The sequence below is a fragment of the Bombus huntii genome, chromosome 4, assembly GCF_024542735.1.
Source record: "Bombus huntii isolate Logan2020A chromosome 4, iyBomHunt1.1, whole genome shotgun sequence".
In the NCBI taxonomy this organism is placed as follows: domain Eukaryota; kingdom Metazoa; phylum Arthropoda; class Insecta; order Hymenoptera; family Apidae; genus Bombus; species Bombus huntii.
In genome coordinates, this window is record NC_066241.1 from 6,300,975 (window position 1) to 6,322,392 (window position 21,418).

At 43.0% G+C, this 21,418-nt stretch overlaps 1 protein-coding gene across 4 annotated transcripts in view; it reads right to left on the reverse strand.

Annotated features, from left to right (window-relative positions):
- The window catches only part of LOC126865205 (protein outspread), a 212,732-nt gene that overhangs the window by 82,411 nt on the left and 108,903 nt on the right, over positions 1–21,418 (reverse strand). For all 4 annotated transcript variants that reach the window (XM_050617444.1, XM_050617443.1, XM_050617447.1 and 1 more), the window contains exon 3: positions 9,843–9,908. In XM_050617444.1, coding sequence (XP_050473401.1) covers positions 9,843–9,908 — 66 coding nt within the window. The remainder of the gene's footprint in view (positions 1–9,842; positions 9,909–21,418) is intronic.

A 21,418-nucleotide genomic window follows, 5' to 3' on the forward strand; every position in this document is an offset into this window, starting at 1 on the left:
TAAAAATCTGCATAAACTTTTAACGTTCCATCGCCGCTATACCAAAGAAACCCCTGAAACCAGCGGAGCTCTCCGAAAGCATGCAAGACAAAACAAAAGCACAGCGAAGCACGGCCAAAGAAACAGAGAAGCGAAGGAGAAGCTAGAAGAAGGCTGTGGCGGGCGAAACGTGGCTTCGAAGGGTGGAAGAACGTTCCACCGAAGGGTATAGATCGAAGTCAACGATAGCTCCACGTAAATATGTACGCCGTGGCTGGTAGATACACCACCGCCTACCAGAGATACGTCTGTTTCGTAGCAAAGGTCGAGCCGGGAGATCGATTTGCATGTCACTGATAGGAATCCGCTCGAGTAACGACGTATACGTGGCTGTGCACGCTGATCCGAGCGTACGCGCGCGCGCATGCTCGCGAGACCCAGTGACGGAAGCGGCAGACAGTTCGAGACAAACGATCCGATATCTCCTCTGTGCACACACGCGGGGCAATCGAGACAGCCAACCAAGAGTGCAAGCGGACGCTCCGGCCAGCAGACGAATGAGAAAGTCATCCATCGTAACACGATAATTATTATCATCGATGCTCGCGGCCGGCTGGCGAGCGAGCTGCTCTCTGCCTCGACCGCTGCCAACGACCGCGAGAATAATCGCGACCGTGCTCTCGCGGAGAAGAGCTACGGGATCGTGAGCAGACGCTACACGTATAGGATGGCGAGGAGATTGGAATTTTTCAGAAGGTAGCACAAGGGATTGAGATTTTGGCAGATTGGACGTACGGAGATGGAAACGATGGTCGAATTTTTCACTTTCTAAACCTCTAAACCTGCGAGTCATCGAACTCTTCGATGTTCGAATCCTTAAAACCTGGATCTTTGAATTTTTGAACTCTTCTCGATCATCAAACTATCGATGCTTCGAATTTGTTAATCCTCGGATCTTCGAGTCTTTGAGAATTTTTTCGATATTTTTGAATCGAAGACGACAACCATCCATCGACTTAGCGACCACTTCGAAAAAGACCCTTACCTCCTTTCCATTTGCTGGGTGCAGCAAGCACAGGGAAACTGAATCTGCTGTGTCTGCGTGATCGTGCGTTCGAGGAGAGGTAACGGAAAACTGGCGATCCTGGTATGATTCAATGATCCCGTGGGGTCACGTACATTCGTTCATGCGCGACCGGTCATCAATATGGCGGCGAATAACTGTCGCCGCTAGAACGGGCCCTCACGAGGCTATCATTACTGATAATTGCGGTTAGCTGACACCTTGTCCCACCCGAGGATCCCCTTATCCACGGTCGCGGTGTGTTTCTTGCCTCGTCCACGTCGGATCGAGCCACAAATGGACGGGAGCAATACGACAACAGGATGTCTGCGGGAAAAGGAAGAAGAAAAAGCCAAGACCAGAGGTCGACCAGTCTTCTGACCGGTCGGGTCTACAGAAAATTTGACAAAGGCCGTTTCGAGAAAGAGAACTACGACCGATAAAAGATCCAGCTGCCTTCTGAATCTTTCTTCCTTGGATCCTTTCTCCTACAGATTCTTTCCAAGTGTTTGTGATTTCTGAGAAAAAAGAACGCGGTGTTCGAGAGGTAAGATTTATCGCGAGGATTTCCACAAATTGGATTTGTCGTCGATTTCTTTGCATTTTTTGTTTCACAGTCGAAGTTCGACGACTGTCGCGTCGCATACCATAAATTTCCGGATCTCCATAAAACTTTTTACCACGTCGTCTATCGTTTCTTTTTTCATTTTACAAGATGCGTCGAAATATTTGAAATTCTTCTAAAGTAATAACTAAATATCTTAAATTAAATGCAGGAAAACGAAAGATGGTGGAAAGAAAATGACAGGACCCGAGTTTTATAGAGTTTGGAAATGGTAGACGGCTAAATACGATTTCCTTGGATGTTACAGATTGATTTTCAAGCTTCGAGAACAACGATAAGTGGTGCTTGCAAGATTAGCGTGGCACAAAAAATTGAAAAGAGGAAAGAATTCGAATTAGGACCAGCGACAAGCCCGGAGGACCATACGGATAAAAAGAAATTGTAATTTATACGTCGCTGTGCCGTCAACGTGGACAATAAATCCGCTGGCGCCTCGGATGGGTTTAGTCGGTTGGACCAAAGATACCCGGGCCGCCTAGGGTGTCCATTATTCCCAGATAATTACATACTTCTCCCTCAGGAATTTTTGAAATGAGTTTCAGCCCCGCTACGTGGCCACAGCTTTCGTCCGGTCCGCCTTCCACTCTCGATACCTGCGCCAATAAGCTTTTCTCCCTTCGTGAAAATCCTGCAACCTTCTCTAGAAATCTCGTTCGCCGTGGAAATTCGATCAGCCACGCTACTACCGTACAAATTAGAATTAAAGGAGAAAGGCAGTCGAGTTTTCCAATTTCTCTTACGTTAATGCCAGATTATGTAACTAAAATCGTTAGTTTAAACACGCAAACAGTGATTCCAAGCGTCTTAAACTTTCCGATCTATCAAATAACAATTTTACAAATTAACATACAACGAATCTAACTACTTTAAAATGTATACAACATAAACGACACATCTTCCCAACGATCAAACATCTTGTAGACTAACCAAAATTAGCCTAACAATTGCCTATCTCCAATTAAAACCCAACGAATCAAAGAATCGCGAGATGCTCGCTTTAGAAAGAAACACCGTTAAAGGCCAAATATTAGGTTGTCCGAAAAGTTTCGTTCGTTTTATAAGGAAATAATAGACGCACAGTGTGTTTCATTTTACATTAGATTATTAAATTATGCACGAACCTAATAATAGAAATAGAACGAACCGGGTCACACCTGATTCAATAAGACAATATAAAACAGAAATTGTTGTTCATCCATTATCACCTTATGAAACGAAAGAAACTTTTCGGCCAACCTAATACATCAACGTATTTCCGACTATCATTACAAGTATCTTCTGCAAGCCGAATATTTCGTCGAATCGACAGAATCGATCCGATGGTCTCCGATCGCATTCCATTGAACCGTAAAAGCCAGCTTCCGTGTTCCGGCTAACTGTTCACCATGAGGGCCGTGCATAGCGCGTCTAGAAGGACGAACACGAAAGAGAAACGGAGGAAGACGTGGAGTTAAAGGGACCAACAAAGACCGACAACAGAGGGGAGTAAACGTTGCTACAGCCCGTTAAGCTACAGTCTCCCGTCGCTGGTTCGGTCTAGTTTCAAGCCATCGTCGGACGTCGAGTCTCGCGTGAGCCTGATTGCGGTTCGAACAGGTTGAAGAGTTGGGTAATGGACGCGCCCACGTCTCTACGTTAGCGGTACCAGCTTCTGTTATCTTCGCCGCTTCGAATCAGCTTCGAGCCGACAGTTTCCGCTGGACGATAACGGGCTTCGTGGAATAAGGGAGGATCAGGGGCTGTACCAGACCACCGGAATGGGGTATTAAACCGGTAGATACTCGGCGCGTTATCGGCAATGGGCCATTGATCCGAGTATAGGGCAATACGTTGCTTCGCATTGGAAACGTATTTTTGTACATTGGAGAATGGGGAATATTCCGAGGATGTTGGATAATCGTAGGGATCGAAGTTTAAAGATTTCTATCGCGGAGCATGAAGTTTCCGATATTTTCTATTGTAAAGTATGGCTTTCTTACGAAAGTTTTCGTTCGAGTGGATTTGCTAGCAGATTTACCGCGAATACGTTGGTTAGAATTTGAGAAGTATGAAACTCCGGCGTACATAAACTATCCAATCATTTCCAAGACGTAAAAAATTAACGATGCAATTCAAGCTGCGTTTGCACCTGCTCGTTCACCTTTTCCGGTTTCGCTTGACCTAAGACCGACGCGGCGGCGGCGGCGGCGGCGGCGGCGGCGGCGGCAGCGTTGGGATGATAACGGTACCGTTTTCCCAAAAATCTAACGTTATGGCTGCGTTTCAGCGCGATAAAACGCGTACGAAATACGATCGTCGCGGCTTCGCTTTATCCGCTTCGAAAAGGACGTAGACAGTCGACAGCATCGAGAAATTAACGATACTACGATGTTTACACCTGGTGAGTACGGTTCGTACGTGATTCTCCTATCGACGTAAAACATCTGGCTTTCTATGATTTGAAAGACAGATTCGTCGAACTCGTGCTGTCTCGTTGATCGTATTCTTCCTCTAATTATACATATAACAAATACTCCATGTTGGATCTGTTGAAGTAATTGCTTCTAGAAAAACTCTACATTTTTCTGTTCTATACCTGTTACCCGACACCGCCGTTACGTTAAGAAAATAGAATTTGTTGAAGTAAATAGAACTGAAAAAATGGAGAGGTCCATATTATTGTGCCCTTGAATATGAATGTTGTTTTGGGTTACAAGGTCTAGAAACAAAGAGCTATAAGTAGCTTTTTATCGCTGTGTCTTGTAACTTTCAGCTAGAGTTACACACCAAGGTTAATTTTTTTGGTAATGTAAGGACATTAGCAAAGCAAAGGTGCTGTAAATGTATCAACATGCTTCCTATCACATTCCATGATAATGTAACACTGTTAAAGTGAAGATCTGCATCAACATACATTATACTTACACTTACTTCTATATACAAGGTGGTTGGTAACTGGTGGTACAAGCGGAAAGGGGGTGATCCTTTTTTTTTTTTAAATTTTTCCATTGAGACAACTATCTATTGTGAGATCCGTTATAACGTACCGCACGCGTCCCGAGCGAAAATTCAAAGTCGATTTTCTCGAAAGCAAAGCCTCAAACGAAAAATTTTTATGCTATATTTTCGACTTCTTTTTTCGCGTAGAATCACCCGCTTTCCGCTTGTACCACCAGTTACCAACCACCCTGTATATTTCTATTACAGATTCATCCACACGTTCCTCCTTATCTAATAAGATAACATCAACAGGATCGAAGCGTTTCCCTGAGCAATTATCTCGAAAGCACAAGACCAACGTATCGATGCACCGTTATATATGCATATAATTAGATACAAGAAAAAATGTCAAAAAATTCAAATCACAGACACGCTGATTATTTTCCCTATAGAAAGCGAAGAGACTCGACACAATGACGTCTGAACGCAAGCGCTTGCTCTGCCGACACCGCAAAGCCTCTTAAATTCCAAAACCATTTTTTATCACGATGTCATAACACAAAGCAACGCCCCTCTTGGTTGAAGAGGCGCAAGATCGCGGCGCATCCCATACGAAGGGTGCAGCCAGGCAACGCTTAATGGCGCAAATCGTCGAACAAAAGTCCCATCGAATGGATCGTTTTCACGCTGTCGTTAACGTGATCGAGCCGTCTGAGGCCGCGAGACTAATAGGAAACGTGTCGTCGATGAGGTAACGTTGCAGAACGCCAGAACGACGTCGAGATGACGAGGCCGATAACGACATCGAACAAACAATGCGAACCAGCCATCGTCTTCTCTCTTTTTATTCTTCCCCTCTCGTAAGGCTCTGTATACGTAACTACTCGCTCGCCTAAACGCCAAGTTAATCAGCTGACCCCAATTAAACGATAGCCATCGGCCAGACCAGGCGAGACGCAACGGTTGCGTCGTCGATAAATGTTAATGAACCGTGCACGTAATAGCGTGGAGAATAATAACCGGGGGAAAACGCGGCCATTAACGACGCCTTTGTTCCACCTACGATTCTACCGATTATCCTACCGGTCGCGTTAATATCGTAACGGTGCTCCAGCGCCAATTACAGTACAGTTTAATTGCGAGTAACCGTAAACCCTGCTGACCAAGTTGTTCGCAAGATGACGTTAGATGGAGGCGATGGTTTTGCAGAAATTGTTATTTACGAGAGGACTGCGCGTTCGCGACTCTGTATTAAGATGTTATTCGCGTTTCACTTGCAAAATACGAATCACGATTACGAATATTCATTGACACTTTACGATCTACAAATTCTGCTAATGCTACTAAAGAAACATTAGCCAAGCCAGAGTGTTCGTCGAGTGTGGTACTTTCGAGTTTCAACGTTCCGCTCTGTAACATCATCCCGGGAACCATCGAAATATATTATAAAGAGGCTACGATCGACTCGTAATTTACGCCGGTGTCAAGTGGCTAATTCATTTAATTAGGCGCGCGTAAATCAAGCGGAGCGTAGAAGCTGGTAATCGGGGCGAGTGATCAGCTCGCCTCGAGAGGCCATCCTCAGCCATGACGAAAGAAAGCGAACGGATCGAGAAAAGGAAGAAAAGACGCAACAACGACGACGACGAAGAAAACGAATCGTTCGCGCTCTCGCGGCTTTATCGCGAGTAAGTAAGTACTCGTGGTAATTAATGGCGGATCGGCCGATCCAATTTCTTTCTTCGATCTTCGAGCAGAAAAATCGCTCTGGCGATAATTGCGAGAACCGCATCGATCGCTCGCGTAACGCGGTTAATCGTTTCCAATTCAAACGACTAATCCCCCGCGCTTCGGTTCGTCCTTTTCCCGTAAGAGGATTTGCATAATTGGCCACCGGTGGCCATTTCGCGTAGATACGCGCCAGCCATTCGACGAACGAACAGGTAGCGAGAGGAGTTCCCTTGAGAAATGCCAATTCCAATTAACTATCGATTATTAGGCCCGCGCCAGCCCTATCGAACGGATTACGCCTGTCCCGTTCAGAGAACCTTGATAAATGCTCGCGACGGGACGCTACCATTCCTCGTCTACCTTTTTCGATCGGTGATTCGCTGGTTGCGACTTCGCGTGGAACAGAGGAGAGAGCATTTCGAAGATGCTGGGCTTAGCGAGAAGAGTTTTCGTATTTACGTGGTCGAGCAAGATGCAAGTGATCGAGTATGCTTGACTCTGTGTACATTTGTTTGACGAAGGAGGATTTGGATATTCCTGTTTCTGAAGTTTCGTTAAGTTTCTATATTTACAATCTCGTTGTCGTTCGACCGTGGACGTTTATGGAAATTAACGTTTTCGTGGATAAAAAAAAATGGAACCTGCATAGAAGATTGTTTTACCTGTGAAACGCTATAAAGAGCGCCGTACTTTGAACATCTTATACGTGTCGGAGATGAAAGAACACCGGAGCCTTTGGAATTTTGGATAACCCCGCAACATTGTAACCTAGAGTCTACTATAGCTGTAATTGAACAATTGTAGTTATTCAACCCGATTGTAATTATTCGAGAATTGTGATAATGAGCTTGGGCTCGAGGTGACAACTGGTCGCCGAACGTAGCCATCAGTGATTATTCTCAGACTTAGACTTTGTGAGTACGTTCTGTTGTCATCCCGTTGACCGCGGATTCGTTATTGAACCTAGGATCATTGTCATTAGTATCTCGAGCACCTAACTACCGCGGTTACTTGTCCGGTTCTATAATAATCGTATTTGCACTAGTCAATGTCTTCTCCGTTGCATAACGACAACGTGTAACCCAAACGAAGATTCGTTTCACGCCCCTAACCCTAATTCTAATGTAAACCCGACATACGTATATTTTCGCATGTTCTATACACACAAAGTCCGCCGTCCACTAAATCGTCTATTTAGCTCGAATACATTTTTTTATCTACTCGGAGAGAAATTTGATCGGAAGAAGTTTAACAAAGCAAGATAATTAGAATTTTTGTAAATAAATTATAAATAAAACGGGGGAAAGGTTGTTGGCAACAATGTACGAAGCGCCAGCAACGTCTGGATGATTCCGACCTGTTAGCCCAATTTCACATTCCATCTCAAGGACGCCCAGAACGACTCGACGAAGAACAGGGCGAGAAAGGGAGAGACACGCATTCGCCGTACGTAGCGCATTATCTTTTCGCATTTTTCGACCGAGATTATTCTCGAAACGAATGGCCCTCTTAAGGCTCGCGACCGAACCATTAATCTGGCTTCGGTGATGGCCAAGTTGTCGGGCGCGCGCGCAAATCGGCCATTGCGAATCCTTTAACACCGTATCGTAATGCCATCCCCCATCAAACGTCGTTATTTTAATTTCGTTTTCGCGTGTCGTGGCGCCGATAATAAACTACGGACCGCCTTGGTATCCAGTTAAAAGTTCGATCCTCCTCGACCAAAGGAAAGTGACAATCTCTGTATGGCAATACATTATCGAATGCATAATATGGGAACGTGAGTCCTTAAGATCGATGTTGTTGAGGATACTTAACGTCGGTTCGTCGAGGACTCTTTGTCGAGATCGATAATACACCACGAGATGATAATTTTATTTTTAGATCGAGATCAGCAATCGTTGTATGGGAAAATAATATCGAGACGGAGACCTTGAACGGTGGGATAAGATTGGTTCAGGTAGAAAGCTGCTGATATTATTATTTTCCCTTTTTTGGTCAGTCAGTCGACTTTGTTTTGAAAGCAACAATTACAAAGTGGCGAAATTTTTAAATCGATACGCGTTTCGCAAGAAACAATTAATTTTAAAAAAACAGCTCGAATCGACTGGTGAAAAACTTTGATAAAATATCTGATAATTTCTGATCGACGATGAAATCAGATTCGATAATTAGAAAAATCTCCGGCTATGTTATACTAGAATTCCATAATTTTCATCGACGTATATATCTCGATCAGTGAACGCGTAAGAACACGTCTAAATTTACAATTTAGCCATTCAGAAACCAGAATTTGCAAAAAGACTTCCGACGTATCTGTCAGGTAAAGTACAATGTCCATACCGTTAAAGAAAACCGCGGAAGACACAGTTTACGGTCTTTACTCAGCCATCAGTCCGGGTTTAAATCAATTCTGACGGTTTCCAACGTAACCACGGCCATCGACGTCAAAGAGGAAGAGTCCAGCAGCGAGATTCGCGTCTGTTCCGGCGTCCACGTCGGCCTAGACGATGTCGATGGTATTGATGGTGCTGACGATGGCCGTGCTTGGCCGCTAACTACAATTGACTCCGACCTCTGCTGCTCCTAGACTCCGAGGGAGCCGCTTCAAGGGGCAGCTTTTGATTCACTGCCTGCCATAATGTTCCAAGCCTGACAGTTCACGATTCCTCAACGATGATAACCGTCAGCTATTCGCGCCGCGCCGCTTTGTACGCTCTGGAATATCGCCTCTTTGCGTTAGAATTCGCAGTAATATTGCCGTGACTTGCATTTCACATTTTTTGATAACTCGATTGCGTTCAGTTAGCTAGGTCGAACGAACGAAATATTTGGAAATTTTGGAAGTTTGGTAATTTAATACACTTCGTATGTCAGGCTTTGGAAATTTTTTCAGCAACTAAAAGAAGTATTTTGAGGGAATTTAATTAACGATTTCGACGGCAGAAATTGTCACAACGAAGGATAGAAATATTTTGGGGAAGGATAATTCGTTCGAATCGAAGCTTCGTTTAGTTACGAGAAAAAGATTAGAAAAAAATGGATTAGAATTTTTCGCTTTAATCCAAGTATGACCATTATCCTTGCAGAAGGACGACCGCATAGTAATTTGCAAGAATTACAGAGTTAAATAGCGGGGAGAATATTTAAAGAGTGTCTAAATCAATGGACTTTCACTCTCGACATGGCTGCACAATGAGTTTCCTTTTTGAATGATACGCATCTGAACGTCCTTCGTATATCGAGCACAAAGAGCCATTATGATCGTGATAAAGGAACGCAGAGAACGTTCATTCCGGTTATGACCGTTCGAGTGTTAAAGAAAGACCGGTGTTTCGTGTTGTTAACGCGTTCGAGTGGTACGCTGAACGTTTCGTTAGTGGAACGATCATTTTCGCTGGATGAAACCGTATCGGGACGCTAAACGGATCTGTCAGTGGCAAAGTGGATTTCGACAACGCATCGATTTGCAACGAGTGTATCGAATCGAGAATTTGCGTTAAACGATAATTTAACGATACTCACGTGCTCGTCCACCGAGTACGTCAGCTCTCCATCGTCGTACAAAACGAACCATCTTCTCTGCCATCTCTGAAAAATAAATTAAAAAGGATTTATCAGTGATATATTTCGCGAACAAAAATGCGATGTTTGTTTAAAATATTTACGACGAGTTCTGCAAAATTAATAATTCTTCTAATAACTTTGCGGAACTACGTACCATCTATGTAATAATACAAGACAGAAATTTGATTATTTCAAGAACATATGACAAAAAATTCGGCAAAATTGATCGTTTTTCAGATTATTTTATATATCACGGTGTATCTTTAACGCGAGTAGTTTTAGAAACTTGGAAACGTGTTAAAAGGAACGATTAGTCCGGAACAAGGGACGAAGAACGCGAAGAATTCACTTTCGATGACACCCGGTCGTTTTCGTGGAAACGTTTATTGCATCAAGTGAAAAGAATTCCGCTGAAAGCGAGGCCGGACTTGTCCAACTTACATGCAGGAATCTCTAAGTCTCTGGACGTGGCAGCTGGACAATTAGCACGCTGCGGTCGTTAATTAGGAACGAAGCTTAAGAAAAGAAGCCGTACAGCGTCAGCCCGTCATTCGTCGCGAGCTTCCCTCCATTTTGTTAACTTGCCAGGTTCTTCGCGTCACTGTCAATCCACGTTTCTCAAATTGAAGGAAAATATGAAAGGATCGTAATCGAGAAATCCCCTTCGTTGGTCAAAACTAAAGCGAGATTAGATCCAGAAAAATCCAACAACTCCGGCTACTTCGTCCAGACGCTTGAAAATTTTCGCACTCCACCGACGCTCAGTTTCACTTTCGATTATCGCGTTAACAGTTCATTGCGATCGCCCACTGATCACCTTGAGGTGGATAGTAGGGTCAGTGACAGTGCTGCTGCTGGTATATGATTTTTGTCTTCATCCGGGTTGCCTTCTTCTCAGTTGAGAATCGTGGAGAAAAAATGGGACTACGAGTGTCAGGATTTGAACCTGGTTTGGAACGTTCGCAACCAACGGCGCTAACCACTGCTCTGCCGTCGTCCGGTCATGGTTTGCTATCGAGTGCCACTACAACCTACATCTTAAGGGCTACATTTTCCGCGGCTTCGCGTCCCACCACGCTATCTCAACGATATCGAGGCGATAAGCGTGGGCGCGTAGAATGAAGCTATCCGGTGGAAACTTAACCGCGTAACTGTGACTGGTTTTCGCCGGCACCCTGCAAACGGTTACAGTTCACGAGGGGTCGATTCTCGTGGGTTGATGATTCGCGAAGGGACGGCGACGTCGTCGTTGTCGTCGAAACAGGCAGCCTAGGTACCGTTGCAAAATCCTCCTCCATCCGAGAACGAACAGAAGAAGAAGGATAAGAAGAGGGATACGGAATAAAAGAGAGAGAAGCGAGATTTCAGCCTACACGAGGCGGCGGTATCTTCATCTGGTAATTATTCAGCGGGCCTCGTACGCGAGAGCCGCGGCACGTGCGTGGGAAGATCTGTTCGTGAAGGAAGAGGAAGAAGAAGCGGACGAACAATGCCGCGGGATTGAGACGGCGCGAGAGAAAGCACGGAACGAGCCCGTAATCTCTTCCTCGTGGAACGCTCGCGAGCTAGCGAGCTGCAACGCTTCTCCGCGCCGTGGCTTCTCGCTTCAATAGACCTCGTGGGGAACGTGCGAAAATCCGCAAAATCCCTCTCCCAGTGGCGCACGCTCGGTTACCGTGCCATACTTTGGAACAGTTTGCAAACGCGGCTTTGGATTTACGACTGCTAGACTGCAGATTTTTATACAGTAGCATATTTTTACGTTACTTTCGCTCGAAAGTTTCCAACGCGTCTATCTACGTTCTTCTGATAGACAAACATATTGCGATTGCAAGCGTCGCTTGAAAATATTCATCGCAGTCTGAATGCCGTAGCAAAATCGTGTTAATAGCGGCATTGGAAATAAAATATTCGTTTGCTTGAGGAAGTCGTTGTTTCTTTCCAAGTTCTAACGCGCTTTAAATTTCCAAGCGGCTATGCATGTGCGTGACAATAGGGGAAGCTTCGTGAATGAAAAAGGAAAGGGATGACGAAGTAGGGTCTAACGTTAATTTTAAAATCGGGGTTGGTGTTCCTGTTGCTCACACTGATTCAGTGTGATCGATGGCTCGAACTGTTTTGAATGCATAATGGTAGTAGTTATATTCTAAATAGAAACTGTTTCAGATGAAGGAAGAAAGAAAGAGATAAAGTAGGGTCTGACCTTAAAATTGATTAGGTTGATGGTTTATACCGTTTGAGTGTATAGTGACGTAGATTGTGTGCAGGTTAAATTATTCGTTAAATTCTGCGAAAAGAAGAAAAACGAAGAATTGATACTTTCGATACCAACGATGTTTTCGTAGATGATCAAAATTCTAATTTTACAGACAATGGGTGTATTTAGTAAACGCTGAATAGCGTGGCAAAGAAGCAGAGAAAAAAGTAGTTAAGGTGATTGGTAATCAAAGTCGGTCGACGTTGTGTAAGGAAATAGGTCTGTTCTCGAGCGTGCATCGTAATTTCGTGCATCGAGGGACCCGCATATTCCTGACCTACCACATCTTCCTGGTTTGAACAGCCGGTCGTTAACACCGCCCACCAACCAGGCTGTTTCTGGTTCAACCCGTTCTGTTCATTTCGATCATCGATGAGTAAAATCACCGACGTTCCAACAGTTACGACCGAGATAACGACCTGGGCTCATTCTCTTAACACTTGTATCTGTCCCGCCAAATGCGTTTCTACGAACGTACCGCGATAAAGAACAACAGGAAACGAGATTTGCCTCGTAAGATTTCTAGATCGCATCTTATCTCGCAGTCCTAGAAAATCGCTCGATCGAATACGAATGAATCGAAGACGCTAGAATACCAAAAATATTATATGATTTATAATACTTTTTAGCTTCGATTCGCTGAAACTACAGGGTAATCGCTTAATTTTAAATCACTCATTAGATTAATTTATCATAAATCACTGTGTTGGAAGAAAAGTAAATATTCCAAATAATCGGAAACAGAGAAACGTTTCGTTGAATGATATTTCTTAAGATTATAGGTAACTACAGGTACTGAAATACCGAAACTTGTACAATTTTTTATCAAATAACGGTAATGAAACCACGGAGAGTATCGATCGGTCCGACACAGGCAACTTCGGAACGCTGACCTACCGCACCTTCTTCCGGGTATAGCGACGATCGTTTTGCATCGCCCACGGATCAAGGACTTCTGGTTTCATCGGCACACCAGCGTCGCGTCGATCATCCGGGACGGGATGCTTCCTCGAGGGGGAAGCTGGATAAAAAAGGTGAACATACCACTTTGTCACCGGTGACACGCGGAATTTCGCATCGCTACGATCCAGAGAACGCTTAGACACGCTTTTAGACACGTCTCTAATTTATGTCAACTCTATCTCGTATAATATAGATTCGTACTGACGCGTTTACGAGTGAACACACCACTATTGATAAATTTTTTATCATCGACAAACTTTAATCCTTCGTCTTATGATCTTTTATTTACTACTTCGATTTTTCGAGACCTCTTCTTTTTTCTCCTTTTTTTTTTTTCTTTATTTTTTGTCCAAGTAATTACAATCACCGCTAATAATACACTGTCGTATCCTGAATAATTCAAAATTATTAAGCGAGAGATTAATAGCATGCTCGTTAAGAGCGAATTTCAGAATATTGAAATATATCGTTGATAATACGTGGTCTTTCATGCAAAAATCTGCCTGTAAGATTTGAATAATGATTCGTGTCACGAAAGCAATGAAGTTTCGCATAATTAGAAGCTTCAGCTTCCCGCGTACTGCACGCCGTGTACAACGATGCACAGATAAGAGAAATATAGCAAAGTCATAAAAAACATCAGAGAACGAATACAATAGAACGTTTGAGTATGATTCATGTATCTCGTTACGTTCCTACATGCAAATCGTATGACTAAGACAAAACCGAAGACACGATTTTCTTGAGAAACTACGCGTCGCGTCGTCCACGCTGCTTATAACGCTCACAGCGAAAGCATTAATCCAAAACATCCGACTGTTAAACCTAATGAACACTAAACTCACACTATACGTACTTGAATTTTGCACGATGCCACAAGACTACACACAATCGTTGCTAAACTGACTACATCGTATGCCAAAGTTTCTAGTCATAGAAATCGTGCAAAATGAATGCAGGCAGTCTAGATGTTTCATAGAAGAGAGATTTTAGAATTTAATACGCTGTCAATCAACATCGATTCTCTAAATTTGATTTTGATTAAATATACAGGGTGGTTGGTAACTGGCGGTACAAGCGGAAGGGGGGTGATTCTTTTTTTTTTTTTTTAAATTTTTCATCGAGACAACGATCTACAGCGAGATCCGTTATAACGTACCGCACGCATACCGAGCGAAAATTCAAAGTCGATTTTCTCGAAAACAAAGGCTCAAACGAAAAATTTTTATTCTATATTTTCGACTTCTTTTTTCGCGTAGAATCACCCCCTTTCCGCTTGTACCACCAGTTACCAACCCTATATATGTTTCTGCCACTCTTTTCAACGTTTGAAAAATATGAATAACATCAGTTAAACATACGCGATTGTGTCATAATTTAAAAGCTCTTTTGATAAAAACGCCATAAAGAATGACGCTTTTCGATTTCCACGGCTTCCGACAAAGAAAAAAGTAAATTAAAAGGGTTAGAGAGAAGTAAAAATAAAAACGGCTGGATAAATTAAATCGACTAATAAAAAATAAAATTCGCTAAGAATAGCTCTAGATAAAAATGCAAACATCACAATCTGCATAGTGAGTAAAAGGATGGTGGCATCGCGAGCTTATTTAGTATTCGCCGGGAAGGTTTCCTCACCGAGCGTTGAAATCACCGGTTCCCGGCCGTTCTCCGCGGCGTTATCGCGTCGCGATCGTTCCCTCCGCAGATCCATCGATTACGGAAGTTAGAAAGCGGTCCAGTCAGCGGGGACCGGCTACGAGGAGGCGAGTCGCGCTTCCAGAACGAACGCGGACGAATTTATTATCGTTGGAGCACGCGTTGATGCGCGCTGATGTTCAGCGCGAGGATGCACGTAACGTCGAGCGATACCATCACGATTTAGAGCGGAATGGTTGGCGCGAAACCAACGTACGTGTAACCGAGGCGATCGTATTGGATAACATCATTAAAACGTATATACAATATTCGATAAAATAAATTCCTGAAAAAAAAGACAAAATTAAAATACCAATAACGAAAGGAGTCTCGGATTTCATGAAAATTTCAAGGAAAACTTCAGGCAAATTTAATATACCAGTAGATCTATACGTACAGAGATAGTTGTTGTAGACACGTTAATATAACGCTAGATAGTCGAGTAATTATGAACAAGTACAATTGATCGGATACAATAAAAAAGAAACAAAGTACTCTAATACGAACGTTTGTAAAAATCTTATCCCGATCGAATTATTCTTGACGAAAAAGATGACGATAAAAAAAGAATTCCTATGTTACTCCATAACGTGAGGTTCTAAGAAACATCTCTTAATAAAGATTAATAATTATCACGCGAGGAATATCGGGAAAAAGAGATCTTTTAAAAGAAGCATAGAAGGTGTTCGTGACATGGTAACTTGGCACCGAACGTCTCGACTTCCCGTGCGACTTCCTGGTCACCGATCAGCTTGTATCTTCTTCGACTCCGTGTCCGTGTTTACCTCACGATTCTCGCGTGGCGTGGTCATAGCGTAGCGTGCTACCATGCATAGGCTGCCGCTATCATTTAAGCTCCCGTGTACCAGCTGAGAATGGGCGAGGTTGCTGAAGGGACCAATCTGACCTCAACGGTAACGTGACCTAACGATACTGCTGGCAATTTCCCTGATCAAACAACTACGACTCCAGTCCATCCTATTTCCCGGTGATCCTCGAGGATAGTCGTGCCGCAGGAATTTCAACATTCCCTACCACGCCAATTCAGTACCCCGACTACCTTGTCTGCTTCGATCGAGTTCTCTCACAGATTCGCAACGTTAAGTTGAAACGGTACAGGAGCACGATCCAATAATTACGCTTCCGTCTCGATAACAGTCGATATTAATTTTCTCTAGGAATTCCAAAAATATTCTAATCCAATGCAATCCGTAAATCGTCGCAATTCGACAACGATAAAATTTGATAAATCTTCTAGAACACCCAATTACGTCCGAATTGAACGCCTATTCCTACTTATCCCTCTCTTACGAACACGTATCATAAATTTCTGTAAAGTACGACAACGATACTTCCAGCGAGACAACGATCCTTCCACATGATCGAACTCACGAATAAAACGAATCGATTCGCGGCGTTCTCATCGACCTTGCGAATCAGATCTGTTATCCACCGTTGGTCCGATTCAGAACGTTCCAATTTCACCAGGGTACTTCCTGGTTATCGATTATCTTCGACCACCTAACCGTCCATAAGGAGTAGCGGGCACCGAGGCCAACGTTTAGTCACGGTGTCTTATCAAGAATGTAGGCTACCGGCGTGGTTTTCCTGTTGCTCGAATATATCAATTTACCGTATGTATCGCGCGCCACGATCTAGCCGGCCCATCGGTGGCTGGAAACACCCACCGTCATCGTACGCGTCGGAAATCGATCGATCGAACATCTATCGTGTCTCTCCCTTTTCAATCGTCTTTGTCTCAATCGTTATCTCGTCTCTTCTATCGGATGTGTATCGATTCGTGCTACGAGACCAACAACGATCCATTAATTAATCATTACCGCGTTTTTTCATCGGTTCATGCCTGCTGGCACCCTTGATAGAATAATCTACGACGAGATCGGTCGTTACAGCTTTACGTGCACTTCCTAGCGGTTGATCATCGTATCCGTGCAACGTATATCCGTCACGATCGACGCAGACTACGGCCATGATACGTTCTCGTATCGGGAATCGTCTCAACATCACGACACTGTCCACTCGTGCAGGTTTTCGATGCTTTTGCTTTTATATAATAGCGATCGCGTGACGTTGGATCGGAACATCGATCGTTTTATGCGCCATCAATGTCGATCGCTTATAATTCTCGTTGATACGATAGGATACTCGCAGAAGAAGAAAAAATTTGAATCAGACAGATCGTGCAAAGATCGTTGCTTTCAATTTTCACGAAAATCCGCTACAAACTCTAATTCGAGATTGCCGTACATAATTGGCCGGATTTCTATTACCATACTCGATACGATGTGATTCTTTACAATTGAAACTTCCGAATGGAAGAACCACTGTATGGAAATCTCGAATTAGAGTTGGTAGCGGATTTTTGTGAAAATTGAAAACAACGATCTTCGAATGAACTTTGTCGCACATAACTGGCCAGATTTCTATTACCATACTCGATACGATGTGATTCTTTACAATTGAAACTTCCAAATGGAAGAACCACTGTATGGAAATCTCGAATTAGAGTTGGTAGCGGATTTTTGTGAAAATTGAAAACAACGATCTTCGAATGAACTTTGCCGTACATAACTGGCCAGATTTCTATTACCATACTCGATACGATGTGATTCTTTACAATTGAAATTTCCAAACGAAAGGATCACTGTATGGAAATCTCTAATTAGAATTGGTAGCGGATTTTCGTGAAAATTGAAAACAACGATTTTCGAATGAACTTTGCCGTACATAATTGGCCAGATTTCTATTACCATACTCGATACGATGTGATTCTTTACAAGTGAAAATTCCAAACGAATGGACCACTGTATGGAAAAGTTCATTTGGAAATATTTCGTACAGTATAACACGCAATTAAATACGTTCGTAGAAGAAGCTGTGTACAGGTGTTCGGTCTACAGTACTTTGATAATAAGCCTGTGTACGAACAAAGGCGTCATCTATATTAATAAATCACTATTGCTACTTGATTATCGCCGTGCAGCCAAAAAATTCTCTGTGGAAGAATGGGAAATATGTAGGAGACAAAGATCTACTTGTTCTCGTAGGAGGGAACGGCTACCGTTACACGCGCGGCTCTTTACGTGGAATCGATCTCGATCTCGTTGGTCTGTGCACACAGGTGCGAGCGGTCACGTTCGACGCGCAATCGATCCGAAATGCAACGAGCCGATCGAGTCAACGCCGTCCGACCGCATTTAATTAAAGCTAGACAGGTGCATCGGAGAAAGCACCGGAGGACTCTCGTCGTCGAGTGAAAGTCGCCGGCAAAGTCAACGACGAATGTCCCGTGTACTCTGTGAACGCTCGTGTTTGCTTGTTCAGTCGATGTCTTGCTAATCGGTTAACGTTTACCGGGCTGAACCATTGTGAGGAGCGGTTAGGATAATTTGAACAGTCCATAAACATTTATTGGCTGTGAAAATGGATGCTGCAAAGAAATATTCCGACGAATATCGTTTCATCGTCTAGCTTTATTCTTTCTAGATTCTATTAAATATTTATTGGATTAAATGATAAAAGATGAATAATCGAACGAAATACTCTGACGAATTAAATGCATCGTTCTCGTAGACACATTCTTTTTAAGCTACGATCGAAACGATTTAATTGTAGAATTTGCAACGATAAAGGAAAAAGTTATGCAATGCGTTAGCACTTGAAGAATTTGATCGTTGTTATTGAAAGATTCTTGTATCACGAGTTTCTATTCACGCTGAAAGACCATAGACGGTGTACGTTTACCTGACCTATACTAAACCGATACAAAGCATATTAGGGACCGCCCCCGATATCGGGAAACCTATAATTAGACCGGTTTGTATACCTCTCACCTATGAATACAACCCTGAGGAAATCTCATAAATGCTAAATACGAGAATAGTAGGCCATTAATACCAGTCAATTTCTTGAAACTTAAATACCAATAGATTCTCTCCTTTCTGTTAAACAGTATTTAGCCTCTATTTTTCTCTACTCGATAGATTTCCACAGGCAAATTACACACCGCTAAATTTCTTCAACTTCTAGTACGTGCTTTACACGTACAGTTCCTACGTGCACTATGATTTCCACTTTTTCATCCTCCCAAAAGGTACGGTGGTATCTTTCCTAACGCTAACCTCTTAAAAATCGAAAGATTCCAATTCTTCTATCCTCTACGGATTAACATGTTCCCATTAATTATCTGCAAATATCATATAAATTTGTCAATTTGCCGATTATCTAAAAACGAGAATGCAAAAATTAAGATCCGCGTGCAACAACGACGAAGTGGAAAGAATAGCAGTGTCAGCCCGTTTCTATTTCGACTGGCGGGGAAAAGAGAAAACATCGTCTGCAAGAGAAATCAGCGAGGTTGTTTAAAAAGCAGGGGAATCTGGAGCCGTGTGGTCGGGAGCAGGTTCGACGTTATCAGCCCGCGTATGCAAGAGTCGAGGGAGAGAAATCCTCGACCTTGATGAAAGCGGCGCGTAGCCACGGTGACTAACTGGTTACAAAATATCTGGCGTGTTCATCTAACGCGTTGAACGACGAGGGGACGTTTTCTCTTCGCGGGAAAATCGGCGGCCTCTCTAATTAAACCGTTTGTTAAACGAAACGCATCGAGGGCTCAGCGCCGCGAGAGCCAGCCAATTAAAACGATGCGATAAATCATCGTAGAGAAGGTCGCGCTCGCTGTGTTCGGTTACCCGATGATGAACATTCGAGGGCTCGATTATCGAACGTAGCCTGATGAACGGGCTGGCGAGTCCTCGGGGAACCTGTTCAACGCGAAACACGATTGCGGAATTCGAGTCAACGTGGCCGATGAAGGTTAAACAGCATATGCAAAAGATGATCGTTATTCGAGGGAAATGTGGTTGAAGATGAATATTCAGACTTCAGTGTACGAGCTTGTGATTAACCCTTCGACAGTGTAATAAAGCGACGAACAATTTGAAGAAATCACGATTTAGAAAATGTTAGAATTATTAGGTCGTCCGAAAAGTTTCTTTCGTTTTCTGTGCAAATAATAGACAACGTTTTTTGTTTTGTATTATTTTGTCGAATTACGTACGATCCATTTTGTTCTGTCGAGATAAACACCGCGACAGACTTGGTTTCACGTTTGTATAAACGTGCATTGTTGTGAAAAACGCGTTTGCGAAAGAAAGACACTTTCCGAACGACCTAATATTTCCGTATCGTCGAGACATCTAGCATTTTCGTTAAATATTTAACGATTTGATTGCTTCGATCGTTGATATTTCTCAGGAATTCGAGATAAAACGCTTTATGCCAACCCTTCGACAGTGTAACAGAGTGGCGGAAAATTTCGAACGAATTACTTTGAGAGTTATTACTTTTCCACGTATCTTACATTTTCGACAAACATTTGGCAGTCTGCTTGTCTCGCTCGAGAAAGATAAGAGAGACCAGACCTGGAACGAATGCAAGAAGGAGGCAGAATTTGAATGAATGTAAAAGATGAGAATCACGGACTCGCAGCGAATATAGAAGACGGGTTTGTGCAAATCAAGCGAACCCAGACCTTGAAAAATTACAGCACAGCTCAAGAAAATGTGAGTCACGGCGATCCGACGAGTCTACTAAACATGCAAAATAAAATTTCTTGAATTCCAACCGAGTCTATAAATGAAACATCACACACGGGTCGAAACGGATAAACACGTGAGTCGTAAAGCACAATATAGAAATATATGCACATATATACATCTGCAACAAGCGAAAGGACTCGTTAAAGGATAAATTATTAAAACAAGAAAACATTTAACCCAGATTTTCATACAAATTCCCGCATTAACTTTGTTTTCAAGAAAACGATGATTAATTTTCTAAGAAAAAGTAGAAGAAATGATCCGGTACACAGAGTAGCTACTATGGTATTAGATCTCAGTGATTATACAAATTGCAAGAGCAATCAGCGGTCCTGTTAAAAAGAAAATGAAAGACCAGCTTAACAAGCAATTGAAGAAAAGCAGGTCGTCGATCATTGTTCGTTTCCACGCTGTTAGCAATCGTCGCTGGAATTTCCAAGCGGGTTACAAACGAGCGTGGTAACGATATGGATCTGTTTATCCAGAAACGAGCAAGTGGAGTCGCGGGTCACCGCGTTTCTGGCGCTATGGTTCGCGATATGGTTGAAATAGCCCGCGAATTCACCTGAGGCGAGACGATGATCAACGTGTCGACGACTCGTTAATTTTTACCTTCACGGTCTGCCGGCCGTGTACCGCGATAATTCGTCGCTTTACGATTATTTAACCGGCCACACCTACGGGAAAGATCAAACGTGCCGATCGTTCGCAAGCTTTCAACGATAATTGTACGCGCACTCAATTTTCTTATCCTACGATGTTTACTATTTATTGCGATATTTAATGAAAACTTTGTACTGGGTCTCGTACTAACACACTTGTACTAATTAACTAAAACAATAACACCGTAATAGAATAATTTACACGCAAAAAGTTAACGTTAGTTTCTTCGAGTTCCAGTCAAAAAAGATACTACATCTACGTAAGTCGTCAGAAAGTTTCTCTCTGACCTAACGCGCTTGAAAGTGCAAACAATACTAAAAACATTCGAGTAAATA